Source organism: Syngnathus acus, chromosome 13 (genome assembly GCF_901709675.1).
Source record: "Syngnathus acus chromosome 13, fSynAcu1.2, whole genome shotgun sequence".
Lineage (NCBI taxonomy): Eukaryota > Metazoa > Chordata > Actinopteri > Syngnathiformes > Syngnathidae > Syngnathus > Syngnathus acus.
In genome coordinates, this window is record NC_051098.1 from 3,167,442 (window position 1) to 3,192,333 (window position 24,892).

At 40.4% G+C, this 24,892-nt stretch overlaps 1 protein-coding gene and 1 non-coding gene across 4 annotated transcripts in view; one reads left to right on the top strand and one right to left on the bottom strand.

Annotated features, from left to right (window-relative positions):
• The window catches only part of nf1a (neurofibromin 1a), a 145,385-nt gene that overhangs the window by 50,374 nt on the left and 70,119 nt on the right, over window positions 1–24,892 (top strand). For 2 of the 3 annotated variants that reach the window (XM_037267697.1, XM_037267698.1), the window contains exons 23-30: window positions 2,895–2,978; window positions 3,071–3,187; window positions 5,026–5,207; window positions 5,306–5,517; window positions 6,177–6,338; window positions 7,599–7,696; window positions 17,128–17,263; window positions 20,410–20,472. In XM_037267697.1, coding sequence (XP_037123592.1) covers window positions 2,895–2,978; window positions 3,071–3,187; window positions 5,026–5,207; window positions 5,306–5,517; window positions 6,177–6,338; window positions 7,599–7,696; window positions 17,128–17,263; window positions 20,410–20,472 — 1,054 coding nt within the window. The remainder of the gene's footprint in view (window positions 1–2,894; window positions 2,979–3,070; window positions 3,188–5,025; window positions 5,208–5,305; window positions 5,518–6,176; window positions 6,339–7,598; window positions 7,697–17,127; window positions 17,264–20,409; window positions 20,473–24,892) is intronic. The other variant, XM_037267699.1, reaches the window with a different exon arrangement.
• trnak-uuu lies at window positions 23,788–23,860 on the bottom strand. Its single transcript has one exon. It is a non-coding gene; the product is annotated as a tRNA-Lys (tRNA).

Here is a 24,892-nt window from a genome sequence, read left to right on the forward strand (position 1 = left end):
ACCTGATATTTCTGGGTACTGAAGTGGAAGTTCCAGAATATGGTAGCACTCAAGCATAACACGTAACACAATAAATCCCCTCACAATATTTACGAACACGTCTAGTAAACAAGCACTGCAGTCAAGTTAACCAGTAAGCTAATGCTAGCGTTAGGGTTTCTGGTCGCTTCAAGTTTGAGTCTTCTCAAATCTTTGGCAGTTAATTTGCGTGTTTTTCCTTAACAAGTTTCCCGCAACCCTGTTGACTATTTGCAATGGAATGTTTGATGGTTCTTATTTTAGCAATTTCAAGAGTGCTGCAACCCCTTGAAAGACTTTTTAAAATTTTAGTCTTTTTTCTTTTTGTTGATCTTCTTAGGCCCTACCATTCCTCATATAAATTATACATCACTTCATTTGCTTGTATCGAGTAAGCATTCTAGCTTATACACCATGGTGTTGGAAAATATGTATAAAAATGATCCTATGGTCAAAATTCACACTTGTGCACACAGTGTACTACTGACAAACTTAATTGGTTCCGCAATCGGGTTTGTAAGTAGAAACGTTTGTAAGTAGAAGCAATGTTTTCTATAGGAATCAATGTAAAAGATTACTTCAGAGCTGGGGATGAGGCTGGCTTGAGAACAGCAAGGGCCGACCTGTCCCGGAGCATCAAGGAAGCGAAAAAGGCATTCTCTTGCAAGATTACCGCCCACTTCAAGACACGAAGCCTATGGCAAGGCATTCAGAAGATCACGGACTACAAGCCCGCGCCGCAGAGCTGTGCGGGCAACATCCGTCTGCTCAACGATCTGAACCGCTTCTTTGCTCGCTTTGACGCTCAGAACAGCACTTGCCCGCTGAAGACCCCTCCCCCTCCACACGAGCAGCCCCTGTGCCTCTCTGCCGATAGCGTGAGGAGGACGCTTGCCGCTATCAACACCCGTAAGGCGGCGGGCCCAGACAACATCCCAGGTCGAGCGCTGAAGGACTGCGCTGAGGAGCTGATGGGTGTCTTCACGGACATCTTTAACATTTCCCTGCAGCAGGCCATCGTCCCATCATTTTTCAAGGCTGCCACCATCGTACCTGTGCCGAAGAAACCTGCTCCGTCCTGCTTCAATGACTACCGCCCCGTGGCACTGACACCCATCATCATGAAGTGCTTTGAGCGGCTTGTCATGGAGCACATAAGATCCATTCTCCCCCCCACCATAGACCCCTTCCAGTTTGCGTACCGAGCCAAACAGTCCTCTGAGGATGCCATCTGCTCTGCCCTCCACTCAGCCCTCACCCACCTGGAGAGAAGGGACTCGTATGTGAGATTGCTGTTTGTGGACTTAAGTTCTGCATTCAACACCATTGTACCATAGCGACTCATCTGCAAACCCGACAAGCTGGGCCTCAGTACCTACCTCTGCAACTGGCTACTGGACTTCCTCTGTCAGAGGCCTCAGGTAGTACGTGTTGGCGACAATATCTCCGCCAGCATCACGCTGAGCACGGGGGCCCCCCCAAGGCTGCGTGCTCAGTCTGCTGCTCTTCACCCTGCTGACGCATGACTGCACTGCAACTTACAGCAGCAACCGCGTGCTGAAATATGCCGACGACACGACTCTGGTGGGTCTCATCACCGAGGGCGACGACACTCAATACAGGTCGGAGGTCGACCTTCTGGCCACGTGGTGCAGGGAGAACAACATCCTGCTGAACGTCAACAAGACCAAGGAGATTGTTGTTGACTTCCGGAAGGGTCACACCCAACACCTGCCACTGACCATCGAAGGTGCTGTGGTGGAGAGAGTGAGCAGCACCGGATTCCTGGGGGTGCACATCAGTGAGGACCTCTCCTGGACCACCAACACCGCATCACTGGCGAAGAAAGCTCAGCGCCGCCTGTACTTCCTGCGGAAACTCAGGCGAGCAAGTGCTCCTCCGGCCGTCATGACTACATTCTACCGTGGCACCATTGAGAGCGTCCTCTCCAGTTGTATCGCTGTGTGGGGTGGTAGCTGCACTGAATACAACATGAAGGCCCTGCAGCGCATAGTGAACACGGCTGGTAAGATTATTGGTGCTTCACTCCCCTCCCTGAGGGACATTTACACCTCCCATCTCACCCGCAAGGCGACCATGATTGTGTGTGATGTGAGTCACCCCGCTCACTCTTTGTTTGATCTTCTGCCCTCTGGGAAGAGGAACAGGAACCTGTGCTCCCGCACCACCAGACTCACCAACAGCTTCATACTCCAGGCTGTTAGGATCCTGAACTCTCTCCCCCCTCCTGCGTAACGTCCTGTACTTTTGCGTTATATTCTGACTGTCTGCTGTATGCACACTTGCTCCATTTTTGCTCCTCTTATTTATTATGTTATTTGTTTATTTATTATTTATTCATTGCTCTTATTTATTCATTGTTTGTGCCTTCTTGTTTTTACTTTTTGTGTTGTTTACTTATATGTATATTGTGTACTATGTCTTGTCACCGTGGGATAGTGGGAAACGTAATTTCGATCTCTTTGTGTGTCTTGACATGTGAAGAAATTGACAATAAAGCAAACTTTGACTTTTTCTTACTTTGAAAAGCAAATAATGCATGTCGGACTATCCCAAAGTCACACTTTTTGCCCTATTACTCTGTGTCTGGGCTGGTGCGTCATTTCGTAAGTAGATGCTAAAAAGTCGCGAAGCTCTGGTGAAGTTTGAGTATTTTATACACCAAAAGTAAAAACTATGGTCGAGCACAAACATTTAGCATTGAGTCATACATCCGTCTGTGAAAGCTGGAAGTCAGGCCTCTTGTGAGTTGGGTTATAAATGGGTACCAGCACCCCTGCCTTGAGTCATGGATGGAAAATGGTCTTTTTGTGACAATTTCCGCTGTGAGTTTTCATAATTGATTTTGTTTTAAGAAATAAGATGGTGGAGTACCTGACTGACTGGGTGATGGGAACTTCCAATCAAGCAGCTGATGATGACATCAAGTGTTTAACAAGGTATAGCTTGGTTGCCAGTAGTGTCTTACATTGACCACAGTATTGACTGCATTCTTCATTGTTTCTTGCCCGTCCGTCTGTGTGTGATGCAGGGATCTTGACCAGGCCAGTATGGAGGCAGTTGTCTCTTTGCTTGCTGGTCTTCCTCTGCAACCTGAGGAGGGTGATGGAGTGGAGCTAATGGAGGCCAAATCACAGCTTTTTCTCAAGTTAGAATATATTTTCTTAATTTTTACAAATAAGTCAGTACACCACCTTGTAACAAGAAAAACAGTGCCTCAGAGTCAAAGAGTTCCCATTTTTTCTATTAGTACCCTCTATTAGTGGACAGTTGATATTGCTTGCAGTCAGTGAGATTTTTCCATGATAGGACCACATCTTGTTAGGTGTCACCACTGTCATATGTTTGGCATAGTTTTCACACTGGATGCACTTTTTGATGCATCCCACTCAATTTCATTTGGATATTGTCAGGGAATTGGGTCTAACACTTTAATATTTTTGTTGTTTTAGCATGCCTCTCTTTTCCAGTATTTTGTTACCCCAGTCCCAGCTTTTTTTGGGATGCATCAAATGAATACAATTACAAAGTAACAGTAACATTAATCAGTATTCAGTTAAATATAGGTTGAAAATTATTCTCAGAATATTGTTATAGTTTACATTTTACACAATGTTCGTACTTTATTGGAATTGTGTTTTGTAGAATGACCTAGTCTAAACATAGAAGGTGGTTTGTGCCAACACCCATCATCTGTAACAATATTCTTGCATCCCCAAAGATTATCTTATTCTACCGAAGAGTGGCTACAAATGAATATCTTTTCCACCAGACAGGTAATGACCAAATATTGTGCCGGCAGCCATGCTGTGCAGCAACAGTAACAATATTTGACCATTATGACCACAGGAGATGTGCCTTCCAGTCACATAAATACGGAAACTCCACGCTTAAAAATTAGAACAGATGACACCATTTAAATTAAAGGTGAAACATCTTCAACAAACAGGTCTATTGCCTGAACTCAACCTCAAACAGACTGTACAGTTATAGTTGTCAACCTTGCTAGGATATGCTACGTAAATAAGTGGTAAGCAGTGTTCCCTCTAAGCTGCGCAGCTGCGCAAGTGCGCACTGGTCGCGCAGTCTCTGCGCACAAGAAACTCCAGGCTGCGCACAAAATAAAATTCAGCATAAACTGATTGATTAATATCTAATGTTGGACGTAATCTAATCTAATTATGTGGATGAATGATTTTCCTTCTGTGCTTTTTTGATGTGCAAATCAGTAATTGACAGGTGTGCAGCCAATGATATATGGTTCACTTACGCTACACAGCCAATCATAGGATTGACAGTGCCTGAACATTTGGCCTGCCCATCCGTGCCGCGCAGGTTACGTAACGACAGTGCGGCGGCGTCAAGCGATGCAAATGCTAAATTAGCTAATCATGGCGAAACGAATGAGCAGCGACAAATACATTTACCAAGTCAAAATAAACAAGAGATGCGGCAGTTCTTTTAAGATTGAATGGCTGTCGGAGTGTGTGCAAGTACAAGAGGAAACGGTGAAACTGGGTGAGATTTTCTATTTTTCGAATGAGAAAGGTCTCCTGCAAAACATAAAGCCAAAGTGGCGGGCAAGTTAACGGAGGGGAAAAATATGGAAGGAATGGAAGTAGGACTAACTCAAGCATTTGGAATTCTACAAAGACTGAAGACAGGACAGGGGATCGGTATATTATTGCGGGAGAGGGCAAAAGACCGACAGAAAAGGAATGACGTGTCACACAAAACAAAATCCGACCACGAGCAAGTTAAAGTTTTCATTGCCAATATTTTATTTATTTATTTATTTATTTGTTTGTTTGTTTGTTTGTTTGTTTGTTTATTTGTTTAATTTAATTTAATTTAATTTAATTTGGTGTTGCACACAGTGGTCCGCAGTGTGCACAGCTTGTCTGTTTGCACAGACACTTGAAAAATTAGAGTGAACACTGGTGGTAAGAGAAAGAATTTTCAAAAATATTTTTTGTCATCCTGCAGGTACTTCACCCTATTCATGAATCTGCTAAATGATTGTAGTGAGGTAGAGGATGAGGGTCAGGCAGTAAGCGGATGCAAGAGGGGTATGTCGCGCCGCCTGGCCTCTCTTCGCCACTGTACTGTCCTGGCCATGTCCAACCTCCTCAATGCTAACGTGGACAGCGGCCTCATGCACTCTATTGGTGAGTTTGACTTTGTCACACTTTTAGCATTTATGGAAATTTGCTTTGTAAAATGTAGTTGTTGAGGTTTTTTTTCTTTTTCAAATATGAATGCTCAGGTCTGGGTTACCACAAAGATCTGCAAACTCGAGCCACATTTATGGAAGTGTTGACAAAGATCTTGCAGCAGGGAACCGAGTTTGACACACTGGCTGAGACGGTTCTGGCTGACCGCTTTGAGAGGCTGGTTGAGCTGGTCACTATGATGGGAGACCAGGGAGAACTACCTATTGCCATGGCACTGGCTAATGTTGTTCCGGGATCCCAGTGGGTAAGAATCTTCTTTGCGTTCATGCATGATGGCAGGTAAATCAAGGTTCCATTCTGTATGATCTGACTGAAGTATATTATTAAAATGATCTTCATCCCTGTCTGAAATGCCTCTTGTGCTTCAAATTCTATTTGAATAATTACTTTGAAACGCAACGCGCCTTGACAAGAATATCCTACAGAGATTGCTGCTTCAGAAGGCTTTAGTGTTACCTAAGGGTGTTGTCAATCATTGACCGAGTTTAGGTAGACATACGCTGCAGCATCGATTACCTGGTTTACTTGGCTTTGGTCAAGAACAAGGAAATGACGGGTCTTGAGACAATGTAACTCAACGCTCCATCATGAATAACCCATGCAAGCAACGTGGCAACTCTGTGCTAAGAATGGCTTTTTTGCTTGGCTTTTACAGTGCACGTCTCATTAGTAAAGGGTGTGGCTTTGGCCAGAGTGGGTTGAAGTGAGGCTGTATTAAATATTTCTAGTAGTTTGAAGACAAGGAATTCACCTGGCAGGATTGTTAACAATCCAACATTTTCTTTGGATGTCTGAAATCATGTATTTCTTGTTATTATGGAAAGCAAGTGTGGATTTATCTTAGGTAATCATATTTTCTATTGTATTGCTTTCAAGCAATAATGTATTAATCTACATTTTAAGGATGAGCTTGCCCGGGTCCTGGTGACACTGTTCGACTCCCGTCACCTCCTCTACCAGTTGCTCTGGAATATGTTCTCCAAAGAGGTGGAGCTTGCTGACTCCATGCAAACCCTTTTTCGGGGAAACAGCCTGGCAAGCAAAATAATGACCTTTTGTTTTAAGGTAGGAAACTTCTCAACTCCAACTAATTAAAGGGGATTTTTTTTCTTCTTAATTGTAATACTGTTGTCATTATATCGTATTATGTTGTATTGTATTACATCTTAGTGCAGCCATGTCCAAAGTCCGGCCCGCGGGCCAAATCTGGCCCCCGGTCAGATTTCATACGGCCCGCAGCTACGGTCTTATAATGTATTATTTATGGCCCGCCTGCACTGTCAAATTGAAGACCAAAAAATCATGAAACTTGAAACTGTAATTCCTACTATTACCAAAAGTTAGCAGCACCACCCCTCTCCGCTCATTTCTGCCATGGCGACTGCAAAGAAAACGAGTCAAGTTGATATTGAAGGCCGTCGCTTTCAAGAGAAATGGGAATTACAATACTTCTTCACTGAAAATCAAGGCAATTGTGTTTGTCTAATTTGTAAAGAGACAGTTGTCTTGTTTAAGGATTTCAACCTAAAGAGACACTGTAGTCTAATATATTAGACTAAACATGCTAACACATACGACAAGCTAACAGGGAGTGACCGAGCTGATAAAGTGAAGCAGCTCCAAGCTGAACTGGCATCACAACAGCGATTCTTCATGCGGGGCTGTGAGTCAAAAGTAAATCAAAAGTAAATATTACTTAATATTAAATAATTCGAAGTGGCCATGGTACTGTTGATGTTATGAAACTGTAGACGTGACACAAACTATTACTTTCTGGAAGATATTGTAAATGACCAGAGCAAAATTCACTTATTTTAAGTTTTAATAATAACAGACAACTTTGCATGACTTATAACTCCTGTTTAAAATGTTCATGAGGCAAAAAGAATTTTAAACTCATGTAAATTTAAGGTATTTCATACAGTTTGTTCAATGTTATCTGACTCTTCAGATATGAATGAAAGGCAGAATTTGTGTTTTTAGAGTTGTTCACATCTGCCTGAGTGGCTTATATTTGGTTATTTTGTCATTTGAAAAATAAAGACAATTGGGACAGTGAAATTTGTTTTATAACAGTGTGCATTTGCATGAAATGTTTGTAGTTAAGAAATGTCCGAAAAAACTATTGGCCCCCGGAACCCCTTCACTTTATCAAATCTGGCCCTCCTTGCAAAAAGTTTGGACACCCCTGTCTTAGTGTGTTAAATTATTTTATCTTGTATTGCATTTTGTTATGTTATATTATGTATTGTATTATAGTAAGTTGTATCATACAGGAATTCCTTTTGAAACAATAACTTTGAATTCATTGTGGTTATATATTAGGTCTACGGAGCAGCATACCTGCAGAAGTTACTGGAGCCTTTGTTAAAAGGGGTCATATCAACCCCTGAACACATCAGTTTTGAGGTGGACTCCACTCGGTATGATGCTTTTGTCCCTTTTTGTCACTTCCTTGAATCATAGCTTACCATCCACATGAGTAATGGAACAGCCAGAAAGATCTGCTTTGAATATATTCAATTTATCCACATGGTGGTGCTGTGGCCCATACACTCACCTTCTCTTATTGACACAACTGAACTATTCAGTCATTTTGTGCTGTGTGAGGGTGGGGGGTCGGGAACTGTTTTTTTGTAGGTCTATCTGCAACTAGTTTGGATGTGATTCCAAATGTCAATTCAAAGTAAATGATGTGGTAACAGCACTTTGCAGCAATTCAAGTGTGGCTGGATTAAGACAAAATGAATCCCCTTTTCTGATGAAATGGGAAATAATTTCCTATACCCATTCTGATTTTTCATTCTCATGTCCAGATTTTGCTCTCAGCTATTTTTCTTCTGTTTTCATCCCATGTGCGCATTTTCTAGGAATCATTCATTTTAAATTTGACTTCACTCACAGTATGAAAGAACTTTGTAAATTGAGCAATTATTTATTGTCTGTTCAGGCCTGGGAAAGCTGGTTCTTATGTCATTTGTAATTATTGTGCAATTACATTTTCCACATTGTGTATTTTTTTCCCGAATAAATAAGATCACTGTAAAACTTAATTTTATATCAGATGCACTAATACAGACACCAGTATTGTTATCCGTGCTGATACTGCTGTACTTCTAAATATGCTTCAAAGTATCTGGACTGCTGTTTTAGGTCTGCAAATTATGCTTTCTAAAAATGGATGATGAGCTTTGCTGTTGCTGCAGTTCAGCTTGTCCAAGTTTCCTGAGCTCCGTTGCTCACTCCGCTCCAGACAATTGTGCCGGCAGCCGTCATGCCACATCGCCACTTGGCCCAGCCACTCCTCTGGCCTACGGGCCATAAAGACTATACCTGGTTGACAGTGATGCCAATAATGCGTTATTCAAAATGGCGACCATTTTAAGTACCGTATTTTCTGCACCATAAGGCGCACTTAAAAGCCTTTCATTTTCTCCAAAAATGAAGGTATGCCTTTTAATAAGGTGCGCTTTGTGTGTGAACCGAATTCCAAAATCTGTAAAGTTGTTTTTGTGTGGCTTCCGTAATGTACAGGCGTATTATGTAGACCCGATGAACCAATCAGAGGACATTACGTTTTATCAAATCAGTATATACGCACGCACGCACGCACGCGCACACACACACACACACACACACACACACACCGTATTTTCCGGATTAAGTCGCTCCGGAGTACAAGTCGCACCAGCCATGAAATGCATAATAAAGAAGAAAAAAAACATATACAAGTCGCACCGGAATACAAGTCGCATTTTTGGGAGAACTTTATTTGACAAAATTAAACACCAAGAACAGACATGAATAGGCGACTACAGGCTCAACGATACGGTATGCTAAGGTTACATAAACACAAACGAGGAACTGAGAACGTGCCTGACCTAACATATTAACAGTTATTCAAATAACTATAACATAAATAACACGTTTATCAAACCATCCGTGTCACTCCAAATCATTAAATCCATCCAAATCTTCGTCCTCTGTGTAAATAATACCGCTGCTGACTCCGGAAGTACATGCGGCGCTGACGTCAGACTCATAGTCAGTTGCGGTTCCAATTATTCCACAGGCCTATATAACTATATCGAAACTATATATTAAATAACTATGACAAATAACAAATTTATCTAACCTTCCGTGTCCCTCCAAATCATTAAATCCATCAAAATCTTCATCCTCTGTGTAAACAACGCCACTGCTAACTCCGGAAGTATATGCAGCGCTGTCGTCAGACTCATCGTCAGTTGCTCTTCCAAATATTCCACAGGCCTATATAACTATATATAAACTATGTATCAAATAACTATAACATAAATAACAAGTTTATCGAACCATCCGTGTCACTCCATATGATTTAAATCCATCGAAATCTTCGTCCTCTGTGTCACTTGTAAACAACTCCGCTCACTCCGGAATTCAGTGGATGGATTCAGACTCGTCAGTTCCAGTTCCGATTATTCCACAGGCCCAATGTTCCCTCTAAGCGAACACGCAGCGTTGGACGTCCCGTTAGCAATACCCCCCCCCCCCCCCCCCCCCCCCCCGAAGCGAAACGATCACAACACGCAGCGTTGGACGTCCCATTAGAATTAAATTAAAATTCAGTATAAACTGATTAATAGCTAATGTTAGACGTAATCTAATCTAATTAAGTGGACGAATTATTTTCTTTCTGTGCCTTTTTGTAGTGTAAATCAGTGATTGACAGGTGTCCAGCCAATGATATGATAGGGTTCACTTACGCTACATAGCCAATCATCGCATTGACAGTGCCTGAAAATGTGTCCTGCCCATCCATGCCGTGCAGGTTAGCTAGCTAACAACAGTGCGGCGGAGTCCAGAGATGCAAATGCTAAGTTAGCTAACCCCTTATCATGGCGAAACGAACGAGCAGCGACACATCCACTCGCCAAGCCAAAGTAAATAAGAGACGCGGCGGTTCTTTTAAGATGGAATGGCTGTCGGAGTGTGTGCAAATAAAAGAGCAAATGGTGAAACTGGGTCTACTATGCAAAACATGCAGTGAAGCCAAAGTGGCGGGTGAGTTTACGGAGGGAAAAATATGTACTGAATGGAAGTTTGGCTACCTCAAGCGTCACATTCAGCAGAAATGTCATTTGAAAGCTTTTGGAATTGTACAAAGACTCAAGATGGGACAGGGGATCAGTACATTATTGTGGGAGAGCGCAGAAGACCCACAGAAAAGGAACAAGCTGTCACACAAAACAAAATCCGACCCCGAGAAAGTTAAAGTTCTCATTGATAATATTTTATTTGTTCGTTCGTTCGTTCCATCTAGTGTTGCACACAGTGGTCCACTGTGTGTACAGGGAGCTTGTGTGTTTCCACAGACACTTGAAAAATTAGAGGGAACATTGCTTGTCACGTGGGAATACAGTAATCCCTCGCTACATCGCGGTTCGCGGCTTCATTACATCGCGGATTTAGTGTCATTGACAATGTAAGTGGGTCTCCTAACAAGAGAAATGAACGATCACGTGTCTAACCTTTAGGACAATGTAGTATTGCTGCAAATGTTCGTTTACATTACTTTAGAGGTCCGTTTTCGCGTGTTAGCACTATCGCGAATTAGCATTATCGCGAATTAGCATCTTTCCGCTAACTCGTTAGCCTGCCCAGTACTTTTTGTTAACATGTTACACACACACACGTATAATATTTATATTTTCAATATTTATTCAAAATTTTCTTATTTATACTATTAATGTATTATTTACATGTTTAAAACAATTATTTAATGTTCTTACAATAAAATATGCACTTAAATGGTTTCATATACATTTACTGACACACAACAAATGTATAGATAAAAGAATGTATATACAAATGAGAGGGTGACCGTACTTCGCGGATTTCACTTATCGCGGGTGGTTTTTGGAATCATGCAAAAACTGTATCACATCTTAATATCTGAACATTTAAATATGTAAAGTGCAATCACATTTGTAAATGAATGGCTTCTGGTTTTTGAAATGTAAATCAACGAATCTACTGTGATAAAACAACAAAATTGCAATAACTGCATGAACCATCAAAGTGAAGTCTAACTGTAACTGTAGTCTTGAAACAAATCTAAATAAGGAAAAATATTGCAATAAAATAATGTAAACTGCTACCGCTATTGTTGGGGAGCCTGAGGACTGTATAGGGCACAGGTGTCAAACTCAAGGCCCGGGGGCCATCATTTTATGTGGCCCGCGAAGACAAATTGTGCATCAAATTCATGTCATTACTAGAATTGCAAATTGTCTTCACCTTTAATAATCTTTTTTTAGAAATATTTGACCAGTCTTTACTCGTCTGAGTTGAAAACGAGTTATTTGTCAGTTTGTTTTGTAGCTTTTAATGTATATAATATGAGGTGCTCATACATTTTTTTGGGTTGACAGTCATAATGACCCTCCGAAAGAAGCTATGACTACAATGCGGCCGGCGAAAAAAAAGTTTGACACCCCTGATTTAAATCTAGGGTTAGGGTTTCAAAGTAGAGTTTCATACTAGAGTTAGGGTTTCAAAGTAGGGTTTAAAGCTAGGGTTAGGGTTTCAAACATGGGTTTAAAGCTAAGATTAGGGTTTCAAACTAGGGTCAGGGTTTCAAAGTAGGGTTTCATGCTAGAGTTAGGGTTTCAAAGTAGGGTTTAAAGATAGGGTTAGGGCTTCAAAGTAGAGTTTCATACTAGAGTTAGGGTTTCAAACTAGGGTTTTAAGCTAGTGTTAGGGTTTCATACTACAGTTAGGGTTTCAAAGTAGGGTTTAAAGCGAGTGTTAGGGTTTCAAAGTAGGGTTTTATACTAGAGTTAGGGTTTCAAAGTAGGGTTTAAAGCTAGGGTTAGGGTTTCAAAGTAGGGTTTCATACTAGAGTTAGGGTTTCAAAGTAGGGTTTAAAGCTAGGGTTAGGGTTTCAAACATGGGTTTAAAGCTAGGGTTAGGGTTTCAAACTATGGTTTCAAACTAGGGTTAGGGTTTCAAAATAGGGTTTCATACTAGAGTTAGGGTTTCAAAGTAGGGTTTAAAGATAGGGTTAGGGTTTCAAAGTAGGGTTTCATACTAGAGTTAGGGTTTCAAAGAAGGGTTTAAAGCTAGGGTTAGGGTTTCAAACATGGGTTTAAAGCTATGGTTAGGGTTTCAAACTAGGGTTTCAAACTAGGGTTAGGGTTTCAAAGCAGGGTTTTATACTAGAGTTAGGGTTTCAAAGTAGGGTTTAAAGCTAGGGTTAGGGTTTCAAACATGGGTTTAAACCTATGGTTAGGGTTTCAAACTAGGGTTTCAAACTAGGGTTAGGGTTTCAAAGCAGGGTTTTATACTAGAGTTAGGGTTTCAAACTAGGGTTTCAAACTAGGGTTAGGGTTTCAAAGCAGGGTTTTATACTAGAGTTAGGGTTTCAAAGTAGGGTTTAAAAGTAGGGTTAGGGCTTCGAAGTAGGGTTTCATACTAGGGTTAGGGTTTCAAAATAGGGTTTTAAGCTAGGGTTACGGTTTCAAAGTAGGGTTTAAAGATAGGGTTACAGTTTCAAAGTAGGGTTTAAAGCTAGGGCTAGGGTTTTAAACTAGAGTTCATACTAGAGTTAGGGTTTCAAACTGGGGTTTAAATCACAGGTGTCAAACTCCAAGGCCCGGGGGCCAGATACGGCCTGTCACATCATTTTGTGTGGCCCGCGAAGACAAATTGTGCATCAAATTTGTGTGTCATTACTAGAATTGCTAATTGTCTTCACTTTTAATAATATCTTTTTTTTTAATATTTGACCAGTTTTTACTCGTCTGATTTGAAAACGAGTTATTTGTCAGTTTGTTTTGTAGCTTTGACTGTATATAATCTGAGGTGCTCATACATTTATTTGGGTTGACAGTCATAATGGCCCTCCGAAAGAAGCTATGACTACAATGCGGCCCGTGAAAAAAATGAGTTTGACACCCCTGGCATAGGGGGTTGGCTCGGATGGTTATGCTGTTTTCGCCCCCGGGTGTCGGTCAGAACACAGGAGGGAAGACGTGGTTCAGTTTTAATTGCTTTACTGAATTATTGGCAAAAAAGTAACAGGCACTGTGGCTCATAGGGGCATACAGGCAAACTGGCAAAAGGGTATTGTGTGAAGCGTGTGAAGGGTGTGTGTGGTTTTGTGGGGTGTGTGTGTGTGTGTGTGTGTGGTTCTACTACAGACAGAAATACAATACCTAAGTCAACGCTCAACCTCTGACGTCACACAACACTCGTAGACAGCACACATTACATAACTAACTGCGTGTAATGGTTCCGCTATACTGAATAACCATAAATGAAATACTCTCGGCAACACACCAAACATAAGTCATCGAGACAACAAAATACATTTTCTGGCAACCGTTAGTCGCCGTGCCGCTGCCTCACGGCTACTCGTATGATGCGAGGTAAACTTAAAGGAGCGCGCCGGAGCTGTCAAGCAAACGGCGCGCACACGAAGCAAACCGCGATCGGACAAACGGCACAACAGTGGACAGTAGTAACAATGAAATGTATATACTCACTTTGTGTAAAAAACGCACACGATCACAGCAACATACTCGCAGTCGATACCTGCAACCTTTAACTTACCGCTGCGCACAAGCTCCAACAATCACGATAAGCTGAGGTAACTCACGCGAGACTTAAGGCGCTGTGACGTAACTTCACTTTAAAGATATCTAGTGTTGTGAATGGTTATAATGATAGGGCTGTGGACTCGGGCGGATTTTTGCACCGAGTCCGAGTCCGGCCTCTTGACCATGAGTCCGAGTCTGAGTCCGAGTCCGAGTCCGGCTGTCCATTTTTTCTGTTAATTCATGTGACTGCTTAGTCTTTATTCAAGGCTAATTTAGATCAAAATCTAAATAATTACAACAGTTTTGTGATGGCTTTGTCTTTATTAAACATATAAACGAATACAATAAACAGATACTTTCAAGTTTTAATCATTAATTACACCATTATAGCTCAGACATTTATCTAAACACAAATAATTAGTGACGACCCCTTATTTGGAAAGCGAAAAACCCATGTCGTACGGCGTCAGCACTATGTTGTTTTCAATAAAAACATGAAGAACTCACGTTTGCGTCAGTCAATTTTAATTTTTATAAAGGATTATTCTCATTTGATGTCTTTAAATTCATCCGCGTTCTGCCATTGAAGCGGGGTGCATTCAAAGACCAGTCGTACAGACGGAACACTCATTCACTTCACCAAAACGCAACAATATAATTACGTGAGCTCTTTGCATAAACCTCGATGCAAAGAAACTCCTCTTTTTGGGTACAGGCTACAAGGAGTATATATTACAAAGGAGACTTTATACTTAATTGTGATCATCATTCATCCATCCATCCGTTTATTTTATTACTCAGGTATTTTCAAAGCAAATTAATATTGTTGCATTTATTAATTTGCTTTAACATGACAGCGCAATATAATTAAAAGCTGACACGATAGCAATGTCAAACGTGTTCATTTAAGAAAAAGCCACACACGTTTTGTGATCAAATCTTTCATAACGAGAATGATTTGAGTGAATTGATTTTACAATTTTTATCCCCCCTCCCCACCATCTGTCACTTTGCTTGGGACAAAAGGAGCCTTCAGAACTGAAATTTCTTCTCAATTATTCATTCAAATCAATTCACTCAAATCATTCTCGTTATGAAAGATTTGATCACAAAACGTTTCCGTCTGTACGACTGGTCTTTGAATGCACCCCGCTTCAATGGCAGAACGCGGATGAATTTAAAGACATCAAATGAGAATAATCCTTTATAAAAATTAAAATTGACTGACGCAAACGTGAGTTCTTCATGTTTTTATTGAAAACAACATAGTGTTGACGCCGTACGACGCCGTACGACATCGGTTTTTCGCTATAATTCGGTATAATTCGAGGTAGTCCACCCTCACCCAAAGTTAAGGTTTCATGGGAATATTATTGTCATAATTGTCTGGACCATATATGATAATTGTTTAATGGTAGTTATTGATAGATCTTGAAGATGTCAAGTTATAGGTGCATAAGACTATGTTGTTCATGCATATAGCACGTTCATTGTAAGAGGGGAAGAAATGTTGTGTATTTTGGGCTAACTCAAATTCCGTAGTAGAAAAACCCCGGAAGTGGGATGGGCATTCTGTGTTGTTCTGGTACGCCCTGTGAACGCACTGTGAGTAAGGAATAAAGCAGTTATCATTCACGTCGTTGTCCGACCTATTCTTGCTATCTAAGAACCTGGAAAATAGTAAGGATATAACATATATCACGGGTCATTACGACGAGTTTGGTGGAGTTTTTACTGCTTCTTCCAACTCCTACCGCGCTGACTGTAATCTGACACTCTCTGGCTGCGTCTTGCCTCTTTTTTTTTATTGTCGGACTCGGTGGACTCGGTCAAAATCAGCACAGAGTCAGAGTCCGGCAAAAATGGCCGAGTCCGACCGAGTCCGAGTCCCCGAGTCCGAACCGAGTCCACAGCCCTGAATGTCTAGACCCCGAATGTAAGACGACCCCCACTTTTTCAGTCTTATTTCAATGCAAAAAACATCGTCTTATATTTGGGCCAAAACGGTAGTATTTACATGTTTGAAACTATTATTTGATGTTCTAATGATAACATAATGTACTTATATGGTTTAATATACACTTATTGATACACAATAGATGTATGTATGTATGTTAAAAATGAGAGGGTGACACGACTTCGCAGATTTTCACATATCGTGGGTGGTCTTGGAACCAATTATCTGCGATAAATGAGGGATGACTGTATTCCCAAATGAAATCGGTTCGTGTGTGATGTGTTGCTCTTCCCGTGTGTACACCACACACATGATTGTTTTCTTTCTTTCTCGTCACGTATGGGGTTTCTCATAGTTCGGAAGTCAGCTGACAATTTTAAAATCTTGTGAACACCGTGTGGACCAGATTTCGGTAACCGAAACTGACCTGTACAGAGAAAGGTCCAATGCAGACCACAATGAAATCAATTCTTCCCTTTATCACCTCCTTAACTGTGGCAATTCTAGAAACTACATAACACTTCATTAAAAAAAAAAAAAACACCCTGCCCTACTCATTTCTCAAATAGTCCAAAGCAAAGTAAGCGATGGTGTGATGATGTATGGGTTCATTGTCTCACCACTGCAGTACTAAAAAGCTTTGTTACAATATTTAAGGGAAATTGATTGTAACTTTTTGAAAAACTGTTGAATGTTCAAAAGCTGATCATGACAATTTTTACTCATCAAAAGGTGTTGGAGATGAGTGAATCTAGATAAGTTTGTTGTTTGTATTTTTGAACAATATTTGATTAAGATGAAATATCTTTTCACGACAATTGCAAGACTCGAGATTGATGTTAAGGCCTTGTCTACATGTAGCTGGGTTTTTCAAAATCAAATATTTTCACCCTTTCTGCCCCCTTATTTAAAAAAACAACAACAACTCATCCACATGAAATTGCATAAATACATTTTCAAGCGCATTTACAAGCATGCCAGGCCTCTAGACTTTTCTGCAGAAAAATATCTTTATGTAGATGCAGTCTAAATATCAGTTAGTACTCAAATGTAAGCTGTGTTTGGATTTCTTTGTGAGATGTTAAAATTGTCGTGCTACAAAACAGTGGCAAAATGTTTTTATTAGATTTTTTTTCAGAAATCAAGAAGCAGGAAATACTATTTCATAGTGTACAATTAGTTTGCAAAATTCTGTTCCTCAAAGTATTCTTTGAGCTTTCATTGAGATTTTTTACTTAAAAGTTGTACACTTCCACCTGTCTTTAGAAAAGAATGTCGAGTTAATTTTGATGCGATTGTTCTCCTTACTCATCAGACTGGAACAAGGTGAGAACTTGGAAGATAATCAGAGAAACCTGTTGCAGATCACTGAATGCTTCTTCCATGCCATCATCGGCTCATCCAGCGAGTTCCCCCCTCAGCTTCGCAGCGTGTGCCACTGTCTCTACCAGGTAGACCCCCCCCAACCTCAACTCCATCATGACCCATAGCTTCTAACCTTGCTCTTACCCGTTTGTCGTTTATACATTTCAAGAGCTTGCCTCTCCATTCTCTCCAGTTTCTGATGCTGCTGAACTCACTGCTTTCTATATTGCACCCAGTTCATACTTTCAAATCTATTGCGCCTTTTCATCATTGTGGTTTTATCCCACAGTATTTTGAAACGGTATCCACTTTATATTTCCGACTGTTTTATAATGCAATTTATCTGCTGAAAGATACGCAAGTGAAGTATCTCCACATTATAATTGGCTTTATTGTCTGGATTTTTGCCATCACAATAGTCTGTCACAAGAATTAAACATCAGTGAAATAACATTTATTTGAGAAATTGTGAATATATTTAATTGTAGCTTCTGATTTTGAATAATACAATGCAGCCAACTTTCTCATCTTTTCAACTAACAGAGGGACATAACTGAAAGGACAGGGGTTCTCAAACTTCTTTTGGGCCAGGGAATTCAGCTTTCAATACTCCGAACAACAATTATTTTTAAAAGAAATTGAGTGTTTTGTACATAACAGGCTCTGAAGTCTTGCACTCTCTCGATCTCCCTCTCTCTCTCTCTCTCTCTCTCTCTCTCTCTCGCTCTCTCGCCAGCGCGCTCTCTCACACTCTCTCTCTCTTTCCGATGCAGCGTTCCAGCTATTGTTTCAAATACGTACAGTAGCTTTCGATTATCGCGTGAACTCAACTCTCGGCTTGAACCCCCGTTATCTCGTGGTCTCGCGATTTTTGGAAGCGCGGCGCGCACAACTGCCATTGTTTAAAACCCGCGAAACAACAACGCTAACTAACGCCGGTTTCCGAAGCTTTGTCCGAGAACAGAGGCAAAGATTTCCCGACATTTTGCGTTAAAACACGAATATGTTGACTACCGAGGTGGTTGACTTCCGGCCTTTCACTGTATTTCAAAACTTTTCCAACATTGTTTCCTCTGCAAATGAATTGGGAAAAAAATAAGAAATATTTTCAAGAAGCAAGTAAAATAATGATTGCACAAGTGTGCTCACCCTCTTACAACTGTGGACATGGCTGTGTTTAGAATTGACCAATCACAGTCAAACTCATCGTAAAAGTCAAGTAGAACTCAAGTAGAAGTCAACACACACTTGCGACCGTTTAGAAACAGCACTGATTGATTAACCCCAGATAAGGTTAAGCTGTTATAATAGGCTTTTGCTGTCATCTTTGGAGCCACGTCTTACAGCACAAACTGCGGTCTACTGAGAGCTTCCGTAGCATCAGAGATATATCATTGTTCCAAGGTGTCAGTCAGGAAAACAAAGCAATTTCCAAGGCATTGAATACATCACGGAACACAGTGAGGGCAGTTATCAAGATGGGAAAATAAAGACACAACAGTGACAATACCAAGAACTGAATGTCCCTACAAAATTTAACAAAACTGGTCAGTTGCTGCAAAGAGGCCTGTAGCAACAGTGAAGGAGCTTTTTTCTGTTTAGCACACGCGACAATATTTGACATATTTAGTATTTGAACAGCCCATTCAAATTTACAAGCCATTATACGCCGAAAAACAAAGAGGAGAGTAATAAATAAATCACATAGCATAAATAAAGCATTGAGTATGAAATGAATTACAACAACAATAATAAATAATAATTGTCAAGTAATAAATAAAATATTAAAACAATACTGTGATCCCTTGCTACTTCGCGTTTCGTTTATCGCGGCTTCACTACATCGTGGATTTTTTTTCCAAATTAAAAAAACATTTAAAAGTCAAAATAAAACTTCTAAATTGAGGAAACGTGTCTAACCTTTAGGACAATGTAGAATGTTCGTTTACATTCCTTTAGAAGTCCGTTTTCACGTGTTAGCACGATCGCGAATTAGCATCTTTCCGCGAACTCGTTAGCCTGCCCAGTACTTCTTGTTGGTGATCGTACTTCGCGGATTTCACTTATCGCGGGTGGTTTTTGGAACCAATTATCCGCGATAAATGAGGGATTGCTGTACAACATAATTTATTGCAAATTATTTTGTGGGCTCCCAAGGTAAAATTTGCTGATGTCTGAGTACCAGGAGACCCCAGTTTGAGAACCCTTGCTCTTGGGTGCAGGTATTCAATATATAAAATTTTATTGAGAAACATTGATATTACCACCAAAAGAAATTGGGCCCTTAGAACTGCAGTATAAATCCAACCATTAGAAAATCATGCGATTTGGATAGTGACCAATTCAAGGTCACTATGGGTTTTCATGATGCTAAAAGCGATTTAAATGAGGTCATCTTTAAAAAGCCAATGCTTCATAGATGGCTTCACTGCAGATATATAGTATCCTCCCATGGAACATTTCCTAATGAAGCAAAGTTTCTCTGTAATTTTTTTTATCTGAGATGTGTGATCTGTAAAATCCTAATACATTTAAGGCTTTGATCACATCTAAAGCTATTAGCACATTTCCGACAACTGTTTCACAATGGAGAAGAATGTTGTTTCCATTCCTAAATGTAAACACTGGGTAAATGTGCACCTAAAATTGAAAGACGTTTTACATTAATTCTATTATTTTAGGCAATTCACACACATGTGACCCACACACACGCGCACAAATTTGGAAAATATTATAAGCTGATGCAATAGATATGATTACAGCATTGATGAGCGAAAACCTTTTTTTATTTAGCCATGATAACCATTTTACTTTCCTCAAACCCTGGGCAGCTTCACACTGATGCTGCTGCTGCCACTACTACTCTTAATGCTGAATTTCATATTGGTGCTGTTGTCCAGGTTTGAAATGTATCCCTAAACACCCAAACAGTGGGTCCTGTCCTTGTTCACCGATGATACTTTTTATAACATTTGGTTTCCCATTCTTCATTTTGAGTTTCCTTTTGCAGCTTATAAGCTACACAGAAAGAGTGCATCGAATTCCAGCAACAACTGTGTATGCATGGCATGCTTCCCTGCCAATTAACAAACAGCTCAATGACGCATCCTATCTTATGAGTGACTTGAACTTTACAGCCTTCAGCTTTTGTCTGTGTACCTTAATTGGTAGGGCTTTGTGCGTATGTGTAGCTGGTGCTGTGACCATGATTGTACTCGTCTCTGTTCTGTAGGCTACTTGCCACTCTCTACTGAATAAGGCAACTGTAAAAGAAAAAAAGGAAAACAAAAAATCAGTAAGTTTGGAGACTCTATTTTCCCTCAGATACTTTCCCCCCCAGATACTTTCCCCTTGAAGCAAAAAAAGGCTTTTTTTGCATTTTCCTCACTTGGTTTATTGTCTTCATTTGTTTAAAATGATTTTAATTTAATCCAGAAATGTTTTATTCTTTTTTGCATTTTCAACTTATGTACAATAGGGATGCATCGATTGATTGTATAGTTTCAGCTCAATTTGCCATCATCAATCTAAAACCAATCCTGTGCTTATCACATTTAAGCTTTTTCATACTTTAATACAGAGAACCACAAGCCTGCTCTTGCTTTTTACAGTAATGTATACTTTTTTAAATGTGCCAAATTTAGTTTTACCCGAGTGTTGCTCCAACTATGCTCTGATACAGCCTCCAAAGGTAAAAAATGTTAATAAGTAAGATGCATTTGGTTCTTTTACTTAACTTTTCAAACTATAAAAACTCTGGCAAGGGTTAGTAGACTAAAGCCAAGTTAACTTGATCAACACATCACCTACCTTATCTGCACATATATCTCAGTAACATCTTAGAACTTGGTCAATTCAAGTAAAATTAGAGTGGCATAAAGATGAACACAATCCTTTGTCAAGGCTCAACAATCCTATATATACAGTGGGGCAAAAAAAGTATACAGCCAGCCACCAATTGTGCAAGTTCTCCCACTTACAAGATGAGAGATGGCTTTAATCTTCATCATAGGTACACTTCAACTATGAGCGGAAAAAAAAAAAAAAAAAAAAAAAAAAAAATCCAGAAAATCACATTGTCTGATTTTTAAAGAATTTATTTGCAAATTATGGTGGAAAGTAAGTATTTGGTCAATAATGGCCCCGATCTGGGGCTCCACGCCAGATCTCACCCCGTGGAGTCAAAATGATCACAAGAACGGTGAACAAAAATCCAAAAAAAACACGGAGGGACCTAGTGAATGACCTGCAGAGATCTGGGACCAAAGTAACAAAGACTACCATCAGTAACACACTACACCGCCAGGGACTCAAATCCTGGAGTGCCAGACGTGTCCCCCTGCTTAAGCCAGTACAGGCCTGTCTGAAGTTTGCTCGAGAGCATTTGAATGATCCAGAAGAGGATTGGGAGAATGTCACATGGAATGTCAAATCTAAATATACATAAATGAGTTCAGCAGTAATCAAGTATCATATAGCATCTCTATTGTACAACTTTACTACAATCACTGGACTAACACTGTTGCCATTTTATGCATTTTGAATTAACAGTCTCCACGAAGCAGTGGCATTCATTATTCTCTTACTCTCAAGACTTGCTGTTTGCTCTTACACAAGAGGCATTTGTTTCAGAACATTTCCTCTGCCTTCATATTTCTCCAGATATGGATTTTACACATCTGCATGATGCACCTGTCTCAGTTGACTTTCCTAACTAATGACAATGACTTGAACAGCTGATGAAATGTGGTGATAACTTTGCCTCCAATAAATGTACGGTAACTTTCCTTCCTTGCATACATAAACCCGGAAAGGGTACTTAAGGTCAACGGTCAAGTCACTAGGGTACACGTTCCATGTCATTCCTTTCGCATGGCTCCATTTTAATCATGGTCTTTGAACTTTATGGTCTTTGAACTTTCAGCAATAGATTTCCATTGTGAAAGTGACCCTATAATGACTTTCCTATGTTAACAGTGATTGTACTCCTCCCACAGTTTAAAAACGAGCTCAGATAACAGATAAGGTTCTCTTACAACAGGCATGTCCAAAGTCCGGCCCGCGGGCCAAATCTGGCCCCCGGTCAGATTTCATACGGCCCGCAGCTACGGTCTTATAATTTATTATTTATGGCCCAGTGCAGGGCACTGTCAAATTGAATACAAAAAAATCATGAAACTTGAAACTGTAATTCCTCCTATTACCAAAAGTTGGCAGCACCACCCCTCTCCGCTCATTTCTGCCATGGCGACTGCAAAGAAAACGAGTCAAGTTGATATTGAAGGCCGTCGCTTTCAAGAGAAATGGGAATTACAATACTTCACTGAAAATCAAGGCAATTGTGTTTGTCTAATTTGTAAAGAGACAGTTGTCTTGTTTAAGGATTTCAACCTAAAGAGACACTATAGTCTAATATATTAGACTAAACATGCTAACACATACGACAAGCTAACAGGGAGTGACCGAGCTGATAAAGTGAAGCAGCTCCAAGCTGAACTGGCATCACAACAGCGATTCTTCATGCGGGGCTGTGAGTCAAAAGTAAATCAAAAGTAAATATTACTTAATATTAAATAATTCGAAGTGGCCATGGTACTGTTGATGTTATGAAACTGTAGACGTGACACAAACTATTACTTTCTGGAAGATATTGTAAATGACCAGAGCAAAATTCACTTTTTTTAAGTTTTAATAATAACAGACAACTTTGCGTTACTTTCACTCCTGTTTAAAATGAGGCAACAATAATTTTAAACTCATGTAAATTTAAGGTATTTCATACAGTTTGTTCAATGTTATCTGACTCTTCAGATATGAATGAAAGGCAGAATTTGTGTTTTTAGAGTTGTTCACATCTGCCTGAGTGGCTTATATTTGGTTATTTTGTCATTTGAAAAATAAAGACAATTGGGACAGTGAAATTTGTTTTATAACTGTGTGCATTTGCATGAAATGTTTGTAGTTAAGAAATGTCCGAAAAAATTATTGGCCCCCGGAACCCCTTCACTTAATCAAATCTGGCCCTCCTTGCAAAAAGTTTGGACACCCCTGTCTTACAAGGTATCTCACAATCAGGTGTGTTTTCTGCTGTGACCAATTATGGACGCGCCAGTGTCATTCTGTGTCATTCAGTGTCATATCTTGCATGGACCAGTCCTCTTTGAACTTGGTGGTCCCTCCACATTATTTATGCTTTGGCTTAACAAAAGCAAATCTTGTATAATCCGTATCATTTTTTTTTTAAATCAATTTTTTATTTTATGATTGGATTAAAAAATTTGACTTGGAAAACAGGCAATTTTATTTTATCATGTACCGTATTTTCTGGACTATAAATCGCTCCGGAGTACAAGTCGCACCAGCCATAAAATGCATAATAAAGAAGAAAAAAACATATATAAGTCGCACCGGAGTGGTGGTGGTGACTCCTTTCGGCTTATCCCCGAAGGGTCGCCAAAGCAAAACACCCGTTTTTGTCCAGATGATTCGAATGAGAAGTGTTTGGCACAGTTTTTACGCCAGATGCCCTTCCTGTTGCGACCCTCTGCATTTACCCGGGCTTAGGACCAACATAGTGGAGACACTGACATGTGCCCCCGGCTGCATAGGGTTCCCTGACCGGGAATCGAACCCAGGCCGCGGGTGGTAAAAGCTCTGCATCCTAACCACTGGACCATCAGGGATAAGTCACACCAGAGTACAAGTCGTAATTTTGGGGGAACGTTAACAAAATTCAACACCAAGAACAGACATGAATAGGCAACAACAGGCTAAACGATGCGGTATGCTAAGGTTACATAAACACAAACGAACTGAGAGCGTGCCTGACGTAACATATTAACAATTATTCAAATAACTATAACATAAATAACAAGTCTCTCAAACCATCCGTGTCACTCCAAATCATTTCATCACATCAACGGGGCCATACAAATGAATGAAACAAAATGTCCGCCCTCACGGTTTGAATCGATAACAATAGAAAATACATTCGGAAAAATCTGGACGCGAACCCCGACAACGACATTATGACTGTTGTCGGCAGCAACGGACATTTACGGATGTATAGAATGGACTAACAATAGCCCCCTTGCAGCTAAAGTCAGAGGACAACCATCTTACATTGCCACTGTTACTAAGCCTCCGTTATTTTCTTGCTAAAAACACTGTTCTAAGTCCGCTAAGTGCGCATTTCAGGCTAGGATCTCCATATGAAGTAACGAGAGCCTCTCAATGAACCAACTTCACTGTTTGTATTGACCGTTCAGAGTGCAAAACAACGCTGAGGTAAGGCCAGCATGCCTTTGACAAAGGATTCAGCCACTTTCTGGCAGATAGGGAAATGGGGATTTTTTTGACATCCCAGATTTCCTCAGTAATAGCCAATGGGCATTTAATATTATGCAGGGATGAGAATTTTCCGCGGATCCGCGGATTTCCATGTTTTTTTCCGTCAAAAGTATCATTTTCGTGAATCGTGTAAATCCGTAGAATACTTCTTTTTTTTTTTATATATTGGGGGTATGGAAGAGGCCGGCAACGTTAGCCTCAGCGACTCGCGAGCATTCGCCAGCCCGCCGCGACGGCATCTTTTGGCACATCTCAAGGCAAAATTAGTTAAGCTGTGAGTACCGAAATCGACTTGCCTCTGTAAACCTAACTCACTGGCAGCAGTGATGCGACAACATCCACCTTATTTTCGGCAGCATTTTGGC